This window comes from Glandiceps talaboti, chromosome 13 (genome assembly GCF_964340395.1).
Source record: "Glandiceps talaboti chromosome 13, keGlaTala1.1, whole genome shotgun sequence".
In the NCBI taxonomy this organism is placed as follows: Eukaryota; Metazoa; Hemichordata; class Enteropneusta; family Spengelidae; genus Glandiceps; species Glandiceps talaboti.
The window spans coordinates 14,790,461-14,802,734 of NC_135561.1; the positions used below are offsets into that span (position 1 = coordinate 14,790,461).

The window sequence follows — 12,274 nt, forward strand, 5'->3', positions numbered from 1 at the left end:
GATTAGATATCCCACAGTGTTGATATCCTGAAGACTCTACTTAAAACTCCACTGGTGAAATGCACACTTAATTAATAAACAAGGAGTGAAAGATTATATTGGGATCAATAGAGAATCTTACTTTTAGTAGTAAGTTTTAGCACAGCTTGAGAGTCAGGCTAAGACACAGTTGGTAGAAGATCGTTGTAGTGTAATAGCTGCCTTTGGAGAACTTTCTGTATTATATCGCTTCAAGTTTATGAACTAAGCTGGATGGTTTTGCCAAAGTTTTGTGTTATGAAACTTTAGCTCATGTGGGCGCGCCCCCTTGAGATACTTCTTTCGGAAATATTTACAAGAAAAGGAAAACTAAAACGTGGTTTTTAATATTGCAATAAACTCATGTTCTTTATTTCTCTTTGTCCCCAGGAACTTTACTCGGAATCTCACGATAGGGCGGGTGTTATGTTTGCATCAATTCCAAATTTTTCAGAGTTCTATTCTCAGTCGGATTTCGAGAACCAGGACGTGGAGTGTCTGCGTCTGCTAAACGAAATAATTGCAGATTTTGACGAGGTAAAAGCAACTGCCATGTGACTCCTGTTACGACATCACCACGGTCAAAATATGTGTAGTGTACTGTTTGTCGACTTCTGTTGTTATATCACCAAGCAAGTTATATCACCAAACGTATAAAATTCAGTTATTTTAATTTTACATCCATAAGGGGGTGGTATGCTTCTGGATAACGACATAGTTGTTGTTTGTTTGTTTGTTTGTTTGTTTGTTTGTTTGTTTGTTTGTTTGTTTGTTTGTCTGTTTGTTTATCTGCAAACTGACTGGTGTTTATTAATTCGTTTTCTTAAAACTTTTAGCTTTTAAGCGAAGAACGATTTCGTGGCATCGAGAAAGTGAAGACAATAGGAAGTACGTATATGGCTTCATCTGGACTATCACCCGATAGGAATCAGGTAGGTTACTATTACACAGTACTGTACTATTGTCGTTGATGGCGCTGTACATAGTGTTCATTTATCTTCGGTGCGGAGCGGTCATTATTATACCGCCATCAACGATTATATTTAACATAAAGAACCTCGTCTGATGCTCTAGACATGACCATTATCACCTGTCACAACTTGACGAACAAATTATCATTAATAAACTTGTTTGATTTCAACAATGAGGGCGCTCGTCATGAATTAAGCTCCAGCTGCTAACGTACCTGTATACTGCGTTTCTCCTTTACAGTCAAACGACGAATGGGACCATCTTGTTGCTTTGACAGACTTTGCTCTTGCTATGAATGATACTTTAGAAGAATGCAATAAACATTCCTTTAATAACTTTAAATTGAGAATTGGTAAGTAAATAATTATATTTTATTGAAAACATTCAGTTTAAGTTAAAATATTTTATATGAAAGTCAAATTAGTAATATTGATGAGACATGGATATTTTTTTTGGACTTGAATTAATTTATAAATTTTACTATCTCTTCCTAATTAACGAAAACCTTTTGATTCAAACAGATCAGCTGGTTCGTGTATGCAAAACGCAATGATTCAAAAAAATATATATATTTAAAAAGGTTGTGATATTTTTGTTACTGTATGCTAGGAAATTATTTATAAACAAGCTGAGTAAACACAAATTTTCAATATGATAGGTCCAGTCTGTGCGCATGCGCCAGTCACCAATTCCCAATATATATTACCAAACATCGCCATTATCAAATTATAACATTTACTTGACTATCTTCACTTGCGGTCAACAATTATTTTTTTGTATATGGCGCGTTTTTAATATATTGGCAAAAATAGTTTTGTTATGATATTTTCATCATGCCGTATGCAAATTTCTGACGAACTTCATAATATTTCTCCAGGCATATACCAGGGGCCGGTCATAGCTGGTGTAATTGGCGCCAAGAAACCACAATACGATATATGGGGAAACACGGTGAACGTGGCAAGTCGGATGGACTCAACGGGTGAAATGGGACGGATACAGGTCACTGAGCACACATACCAGATTCTATCACGTCGGGGTTTCACTTTCGAGTATCGTGGGTTGATCTATGTGAAAGGGTTGAAAAATAGAGTCAAAACATATTTTTTAAAGGGACGAAGCAGAGCGATCAGGAGTCAGAGTACAATACGCAGAATGAGCGGCCAACACACGTTAGCTGCCATCGTTTATGGACTAGTAAAGAATAAACAAGTACAAAGGTATAAAGAAAACGGGACCAAGAAGGAAGTCGATGAGGAAACCAGCCTGAGGAAATCCTCGTATAGTGTTCACCAAGTCTCGCGAGAACATTCTTTCATACGTGAAGTTGATAGTACACAATGAATGCACAGAGATGTTCCTCGTACAGTGTTCGCCAAATCTCACGAGAACAATTTTTTATACGTGAAGTTGACTGTGTACAATGAATTAGTTGACAGTGCACAATGAATGCACCGAAATGTTCCTCGTACAATTTTTAACCAAGTCTCGCGAGGACACTGTTTCATACATGAAGAACAAGTTGATAATGCACAATGAATGCAATGACATGTTCCTCAAACAGTGTTTGCAAAGTCTCGCGAGAACACTTTCATACTGTGAGGTACTAGTTGATAGTGCACAATGAATGCCCCGAGATGTTCCTCATACAGAGTTCACCAAGTCTCGCGAGAACACCTTTTCATATTGTGAAGTACTAAATTGTTAGTGCACAAAACTATTGCATTGATTGACTTTGAATAGCAGTGGTGACGTCACCATAATTTACATAACCAAGTGTGGACATTGAAGCAATGTGAATTATTCCATATTTTTTCATTCGGTTCATATTATTTGTAAATAAATCTACTGGCATTTCCTTTGAAAATCATTAATAATGCGATTTCTTTTAAGATATTTTTTTAAATAACATTTCAAGTTGTTGAGATATCATGAAGGGGAGAGGAGGGGGTTATCCTTGGTTATCAGTAATAAAAAAAATATAACAAAATTAATAAAGACATGATGTTAATGACGGTGGGTGGCTTCAGTTGAATTTGAAATTTCACCTTTGGACATCTCTGAACTAGACGTGAATAGAGATCTTAAGATTTGATGCCACATATAGCTTTAGACTACTTTCGAGGATATGTGTATTTTGTATGCCTCCTAATGGTTAACTTGAATGTTTCAACGTCTCTATGCTAAGGACGTTCAACTACTTGGAAGTCAATTTTGGTATCAGAGGCAGCTATTGTGGGAAACAGTAGACATGGATAGTACTAAATCACTAAAAAGTTTGTACCGTTGGGGGCGTGCTAACACAACTCTTAATAAAAGCAAATATATGGAAGTATAAGTGCAAGAAATATTTTAGTATATTATTCAAGGTAACAATATAGATGTTTGCCAGACCATGACATACTGGGCATAAGATGTATTAGGGCATTGCAGATTACTGTTCACTGGCTCTGTTTGATACAACCATGTAGAAATCATTAAGAAACTACAACAATAGGTTTTTTTTCGCCTAGACTTCAAGATAGCAAGATATAATAAATACAGTTTCTTGTTGCATTTTGTCTAAATATAATGAACTAACGTGCCACACATGTCAAATACAGACATCAAAGCATTGGTCTTTTTCATTCATGCTAATGTAGCAAGACATTATGAAATAGTTATCGTGAGTATAAAAAGTACGGTTTCTTAATGGTTTGTGCGTAAGTGTATCAAGCAAAGCCAGTGAACAGCAGTAAACTGCAATGCGCTGTATCATAAAAGAAATGACAGAAATAAAACGAGATAGAACATTCCATGGACATCATCCAATCTATTATTCGTTATTTTTCTCGTCTTGGCGTTCTCTCCAGCATTGAAAATTATACAATATTAGTTGTTGATATATAGAGGGCGTACTTCATAAATGCAGTTGATCTCTGGCACAAGATGTACTGATATATTCCAAACATGCGATTGTATAAATAATAGTACGTTTTCTAAGAAACTGAATGTATTTACTTTTGTCAATTCGTGGATTTGATAAAGAAATAAAATCTTGTTTCTTTAAGATGCTACCACTATCACGTGACTTGTTACGTATTTGTTTTTGGTATCACAGTCTGTTAGAAAAATGTCGTTCATTTTTTCATATATAGATTAATTAGCAAGTCTTTGAACGAAAGGGTGTTTTTATGAAGTTGTGCCAAAATTTATATTTTATCTGTTATTCGTTGCCGATACTCATCACTGCGTGTGCCTGTTTGTGTTTGTATGCGCTCTGTGTATGTGCCCATGTTTGTGTGCGAGTGTGCTACGTGTACGAGCGTGCATGCGTGCTTGCGTAATCCATGCAAAATATACATGTCGATTGTAATTGTACTGTATCGGACACTATGAATACAATGCTGCCCTCAATATAAATCTTGATACTTCCTTCGTTTTCACTGTGCCCAATTGAAATAAATAGCAATGAGAAAAGTCAAATCACACAAATAGATAACTTTTAATCTTTAGCCACAGACCACGGCTATTAAGTGGAAGAAGAAGAAAGGTTACTTGTGATCAGATTTAATGGAGATATACACCAGGAATGAGAGACAGACATGACATGTTAACTATGGCTGTTTTAAAAAAAAAGCATGTAATTCACTAACAGCGGTGAATGACCGCGGACATCAAAACAATTATGTTCTCTATGAAACTTCTGCGATGGAGACAATTAAAATCTCCGTGACCTGCCTAACACATTTTAACACGTCTTCAAAGTACAGTGATGATTGTGTAGTCGACAAATGGCATGTGATATGGGATATCGCAACGAACGTCACATCGCTAGAGAACGGATTAAAATAACGCGAGTTCCATCGCCGCCATTGCAGATGTACAAGATACGTTACATGCTTCTGAGTCAATTGATAGTCGCAGCTGTTTGGGGCCTATTTTGTGTGGATTTTTTTTTCAGAAAGCCAATATACGTTTTCCTCTGTCGCCGCTGAAAAAAACCATGATCGGCCATTTGTATGCCCTACATCTTGATGCGAATAGGAGGATAGGTCACGTGATTGTGCTCATATCGCTTACATCATTTGTCAGCTCCTGGGTATGATCAACATCGCAAGATTACCGACTGGCGAAAAATTGCCGTAGTGGAGCTCAATAAGGTATGTACGTCAGCAAACCTATGGTGGCAAAGATATCAAAATTCTGTCCTGTTTTGTTTGTGTGCACGCTGTCTTTGCGAAAATGGGGCAATTGAAATAGTGCGTTTGTGGGAGAGAGATTCTTGAGTGTTTGACGTGCGAAGAATGATATAGCATAAGAAAGGTCATACAACTACGGGACTTCAAATATTGTGTTACTCGATACACTGCTTGTGTTAGGCAGCTGTACATGTTTTGCCGTGGATTTACAGAGATTGCAGACATTAACGTTAACGGACATGACTTATCATTGTTAACTAGAAAGAAGGAGAAACCAATATGTACGCTTTAATTTAGTCGTTCGTACGAACATATAATATACATGTTGGGGGTAATCACACGTGCTGTAACCCCTAACGTCACCATCCACCCCTATTCCCTTTCCCAAGTTGAAATACCTGAACGCCATAATTTGTTGTACAGATAAATCTCATTACAACAAAACGTAGCTTTCATTAGCCATATACACTAAGTACTAAAGTTGAACATAGATATCACATTTTCGCCATGAGATCTCGTGCTGTATTGATTTATATTTTATTTACAACGCAAACGACTGAACGTCTAATGCAATGTTTGCGTAATGGAGAGGAAGTACAATACTATTCCAAGTAGGCAATATTTGCCCTGATTAATTAAAAAACGTCAAATGAAACATTTTGATACCTTGACCAAAAGTGGAGCGAAACGTACATTTTTTGACTAACTTTTATAGGGTCTATAACCAGATGAGAAAATAACTAACATCAATACATATAGAAGATGAAACCAAGTTTGGTCTCAGTGGTAGTTTATGACGTCACAACACAACAGTCCCCGTGCGACGGGGCTAAAGGTGCATTTATATTTAGCACGGCGTATGTATTTCTAATAAAGAGGTCGTCTCCATGACAACCAAGTGTAGGAATACTTTCACTGGTATCCATCATAATCGAGCCACGTCGTGATGACGTCACTTGTTGTAGCTTTATAAATCCGGAAGGTATTAATTATTTATTCGGGTTAGTTCCCAAGCGAGGACTTTGTAAAGAATACTGACTTTTTGTGATGGTACGGTGGTCTCACGACGCTGCGTTGCACCTGAAATGCTACTAAGCCGATGGTATTAATATTATATGGAGTTTCGTCTGATTATTTTTACTATCGGTAATTGTCTGGCTGTGAAGCGGTTTTTTTTATGACGCTCCTCTCGGGTGTCATTTTCATACACTTCTTGGTTTTATGTGGTTTCTCGCACCAAACGATTTTACAGAGGCCATTAATTTAAATGAACCCCTTTCCAAGTTAAATAATAATACCAGACAAAATACGGAGGCAGGTTTTCGATGTTAATCATTCTATTGCTAGCTCAAGTTGTCGACTACCGATACCTACGTACATGCAATATGGTCAAATAGAATTAATGGAAATACAAGTTTTGCATTCAATCAATTTGATTAGAGGTTGAATGGAGAAATTGTTTTATTTTCTTCGGAACGAGGCTTGTATTTTAAGGTGTTAAAAAGCATTATTGTATAAACTTCGAAGAACTTGAAATGTCCCAAATAAAAAAGGGGGATTATAAATATTGCCACCTAATGAATCAAACTTTTACTATGATGTAACGATATATAGCTTGTAAACAAGGTAGTATGTGAGCCGATACGGAAATCTTCCAGTGATCCGACAGCAGACTATAGTTATATAGAAGTATGCCATGCTGAACTGAGCAATAAAAGAAATTACATATAACGACATTCACAAAGCACCCTGGATTAACAGAATACTATAGTGAGAGCGATTTATAACACGTAATTGTCAAGGTCAAAGGTGATATTCAGATAGCTACAAATTCATTCCTAACATACACACGGAGACTACTAAATTTAAGAGTCTGAAATTAGCGTATCGCTCAAAGACGTCTGGCTGCCTAATTTTAGGATGAACATTAAATACAGTGACAACCTAGAACACAACGTATGTCCGAAATTGTGTACAATTAATCGTTATTTGTGAACATGAAGGTCTGTATTTTATTCTGCATTATATTGACTGTTTTGTGTAACATGAATTTATAAGTTTCTTCTCGTTTTTTTTTTTGCAAAATGAAATATTCGTAGCTTTGGCGTGTGATTTATTAATAGGCTTAAAAATTTCAAATTCTCGTGGAAAGCTATTTGTGATATTCTGTTACCAACTGAAGCTTCGAATTCTAAAAATCAGAAATTGCTTTTAGAGGCCTTGAAACGGTTATCTCTTGCTATGCCGGGAATGTTTGATATACGAAAAAGAAAGGCAGGAAATCAATGCCTTCAAGGCTTAATTCAAACGACTTGTAAATCAGTTGAATAACCGAGTTCATATTAAATTAACGCCCCCTATGTCAGATCCAGCTGTCGGTTGCTGTCCTACCAAATGTCTGTGGATGTGGCGGCCATGATGATGTGGGGTGTAGTAATAAACATGAGATAATGAGCCCGTAGAGCAACGCCGGCCGACCTTCACATTATTTCTCAGCGATCACAAATATTTTCTCTAACAACATCAAATATTTTGATAATGACGCATAAACAAAGTACTGATTAAAAGTAAACGCAGTGTGGCATGATAAACACGTACTACAGGTTGCGCCCGCCACATTTTCCCGCAGACGATCGAGATCATCAGGCGATCGGATCGCGCAATCCAAAATATGGTCTTGGCGTTTGTATGATGGCTATGATTTAGAGGTTATTTTCCTGCAGCGCTTCAACGTCGCTTGATATTGAACCCCGGTTGACCTTTGAGGTCAATCGTTGAACTTAAATACCCCAGGGAATGTGAAAAACTAGGGACACAATTTCTATGACATTTTAAGTAGCTTCGATAATGTTTTATTTTTTTTGTAGATTTAGAATACATAACACCAAAAAGAATCATTTTATCCAAAATCTTTGCTAATGTGTCTAAAATATACAGAAGAACAAGAATTTATGTTTATGTAGGCCAAATTATGGCGGGGAAATGGAGCATGCTACCAGACAAGGAAATACGCAGTAAATGCCACCATAGTAGTTATAGTCACGTGATATATCTAAGCGGCATCAACTTGTCAATGTCTGTCTAAATTTGAGTTTATATAAACCGAAATAGGTAAAATGGCAATTTTAAAATGTTCACATGATTTTGACGACAAGGGTGGGTTTGAACTAAAGGCGGAAAAACATACAGAAAAAAAGAACGACACAAACGTCCCGGCTTCTTACCACTGTAGAGCGGCATGTCATACTTGATGAGTGAGAACTTCATCAACCGGCCCCAGGAGTGCACGTGGCTGTCAACGTCACTCTTACGGTTATCATATGAATATCAGCCGATGAAATAATTGTGTAGGCCATCACACATGCAGTAAAAGACATCGGTCATGGAGTCAGTAATTAATATCCAAAAATGAACCTCACCGTCTTCGTCTCATTTGACATCGCTCACCGTTCACTTCATGGAATGGCGTAAGAATAACAATAATTGCAATAAAAATAATTTAATGAAATAAAATAAAATGACACAAAATGAAAGAAATAAAAGAAAAAATAATAAGAAATGAAATAGAATTATAGAATAAAACAGAATAATATAATATAACTTTAATGTTGTTTTTCAATTTTTTTATGGTTCAAAATGTGACCTTGAAAGTATTGAAATTGGGTTATTCCGCGTACTTTTTAAACACACACACACACACACACAATCTATTATGTATGTGTTGTTTGTTTGTTTGTTTGTGTCTGCCTGTCTGTCTGTCTGTCTGTCTGTCTCTGTTTTATGTCTGTCTGTATACTCCCATTATTATGTATTCGCACAAATAACCATGGAAATGAAACTCATTTAAAATAGTACTTATTAAAATCAAAAGGTTTTATTCTTTCAAGCGTAATGGTATGTTGCATCCACTTCCCCAAATAAAAAAAAATAAACAAATTTCGAGTACCATACTATGATAAAAAACAAACATTTAAAATGAACAGAAACTATTTGTGTAAATAATACTCGTAACATTCGAAATTAAAATTCAACTAAATATAGTCCGAGTACTAAAGTTTTTTCTTCAATTCCTTACAAAAACTATCGAAGCGAAAGAAACAGCTAGAATGACGTAATAAAGAAACAAGCTAGAGTGACGTAATAGCAATTCTTCCTCCCCGAAAATAATTCTGAAAGAAATCTGAAAATTGAAAATTACCTCAAGTTTCTTTAAGCCTCTTAAGAAATATTCACAAATATGTATTAATTATGATACAAAAATGAAAGCATGTATGTAAATAAGATAACACAAAACACCAGAGAGGATCCCTGATAAATATGATATGGTCAGTAAAACTGAATATTAATACTAAAAATAAAACACTGTTTTCTGTGTCGTGGCCATATTGAATCATTCATGACGCAAGTATGTCGTTTGGTCGGTAGGGTTGGAATTCGGTCATGGGGAGATCACATCAGTCAGTCCCGGGTGGTATTATTGTTCTCGTAGAATTGACAGTTAGTCTGTGCCTGATGAGGTCTTGAAGGGGTATGTGCACTTTCTTGGGTTTCAACAAGCAACGTGAAACTAAGCAAATATACATATAATTGCAATATTTACAATTTTCTTTTCTCAATATTTACAAAATTGTAAGAGTGCACGTTGTGAAATCTACTTATAAAAAATTCAACATTATTTTCTTTTTTGTAAACCTTTTTTTTCAGCTTAACTTTAATAAAATTGTCAAAGGTCATTCACCGCATACATAGACCCATATTCGTACAAATATACTCTAATTGTAGACCCATATTCGTACAAGTATGCTATCATTGCTTACTCCACCGTGACTACACAAGAGCATCGGTTCTGTGCCGAGCATGATTATTCTACAATACGTTGTAAATTACAAGTTAACCGGTCGTCTTCCGTTTGAATAATAATCGCTGTCTAAAATTACGATATCAAACTGCAATTACAGTCACTGATTACGGCGGTGGGAAAGGTTATTTACTTGAATAAATTTCTCATAAATCAGACTCTTGTGTCATAACTGTAGTTTGACACCATATTGCAAAAATATTTCAACATCGTTTAACATTCTTTGATCAACGAGAACGTTGTACTTCAGGTATGCGCTAGAGAGGGCGTCCTTTAGCTTAGACCCAGTATTTTGCTGTGGAAGATACAAGAAGGTGCAACGGCAATATAGAGTCATTGACACGTAAGTTTTCGTCTTGTTGCTGGCGTTTGTCAAGCTTGGGTAGTTTTTTTTCTGCGAGCACACTTGAAAAGATAAGACTCATGGGATATGGTAAATACATGTAAAAATGGTGCACTCAACTGTAGTGCGAGTGTGTACTGTAATCACAACTAACATGAGCTAGATTACTGATTCTTTTTTATTAACCAGATCGGAGCGCATAACGTTGAAGTTGTTCAACCTCAGATCTAGTATCCGATGGCGTTGTTTCTGACGTACGTATACGTACTGTGTAATAATTCATCAGGGATGATCTTAATAAAAGGTTCAACTGAAGTTCAAAGGTCGGACGAACATCAATTAGAATGAGAGTTCGATTTGAACTAAAACTGACAATTATTATACACGTCAGTAATTTAAAAGTCAATTTTACAAATCAAGTGGGTTTCTTTCGTATAATCCGGACGCAAATACTGACATTTTTTGCAAACGATGGATATTTGCGAATTCAACAACACAGTAATCGTCAAATACAGACTTATTTTTTTATGATGACTCATAGCAAAACACTGACTAATGCCCCAAGATACAAATTTGAACTCGAACTTGAGAAGAGTCCGAGATGAAAATGATTTTTTTGATTAGGGTGAATATATGTATGTAAAAAAAAGAAGAAGTGGAGTCCAATTTTTGAAAATTAAGTCAGGTTAAAAAGTTACAAATTTCCATACAAAAAGAGTCGATGACACTCGACGAGGTGATACACACAAAAACATGACGAGTAAATATCATATAAATCGAAGTACATTAAAAAAACATGAAACAAAAACTCGACAATAAATGTAAGCTATATAAAAATCCATTTTGCATGTTTAACAAAATCCTGAAAGTATATACCAAAAAATTAATTTTTTCTAAAATGTTCTACTCGAACGGTCTAAGACCATTTTAGCTATAAAATGTAACATCTAATAGGCAGTGACTTTGGAATTTTCTGTAAAATTACTTTTTTTTAATAAATGTACAAACCCGATTTGGGTAGGTATGTGTATTATAATTTATATGGTAGACTATTTTACAATTCTTATCAAAGTATCGTAGCGAAGTTAATGATTTCAGTCAAGGAATGCTGTTCTAATGTACAATAGTTCAACGATCCTGTCACTATATGACGAATTGAATTAATAACCCGGGTCAGAACCGACTATAATTACATTCCTGATAATAGCCATGTTTACGTTCCATTTTCTCAACTCATTAATTTCATGAATTGAAAAAAAAGGAACGAGAAATTGCTTTCATATACGTCTGTTTGTAGTAATTCACAAAGTCGACATCTCCCTTATCTGTAGATATACGATGCATGATCAACGTTAACCTTGTGGATGAATATCACCGTCCGAGTCTGAATTTATTACTGTACATTAAAGCGATCGTAAAATTTTAGCTTTCGTGAAGTAACGTCAAAGAGAAATTGTATTGCATAAATAAAGCTTAATGTGCTGTATTTGAAACTGTTTATGAAAAAAAAAACACTTTTTAAAAGTGGATATCATATTAATTTTAAAAGATTCTTGAATGAAGTTTAATTATGCGTACCTGAAATCGCTAAACTACAGTACCGAAAAAGACGCACTTAGTTGTAAATATACTGAAAATATTGCACAATTTTTGATAACGTGTTACTTGTACTGTCGTACTATTTTCCCCGACGGTCTCGGAATTGATATAGTATATATTTCCACAGATTACCGATTCAAGACTATACTTCTCTCTCGTTCTTCGTGTTTTGATTATTCACTGAAATTTGTCAGCTCTGCCGAGTACTTCTGGTATCGAGGTGAGCTCCAATGATGACAGGTTCACACATATCAATGGATTATCGACGTCGTCTTGTGGCAAGGGAATGCTCGACCATTCTCT

At 35.7% G+C, this 12,274-nt stretch overlaps 1 protein-coding gene across 1 annotated transcript in view; it reads left to right on the forward strand.

Moving 5' to 3' along the window:
* Positions 1–2,334, forward strand: part of LOC144444314 (adenylate cyclase type 8-like) — a 38,166-nt gene extending 35,832 nt beyond the window's left edge. The window contains exons 16-19 of the mRNA XM_078133727.1: positions 409–555; positions 855–950; positions 1,231–1,342; positions 1,868–2,334. Of these exons, the coding sequence (XP_077989853.1) occupies positions 409–555; positions 855–950; positions 1,231–1,342; positions 1,868–2,334 (822 nt within the window). The remainder of the gene's footprint in view (positions 1–408; positions 556–854; positions 951–1,230; positions 1,343–1,867) is intronic.
* Positions 2,335–12,274: the final 9,940 nt, after the last annotated feature.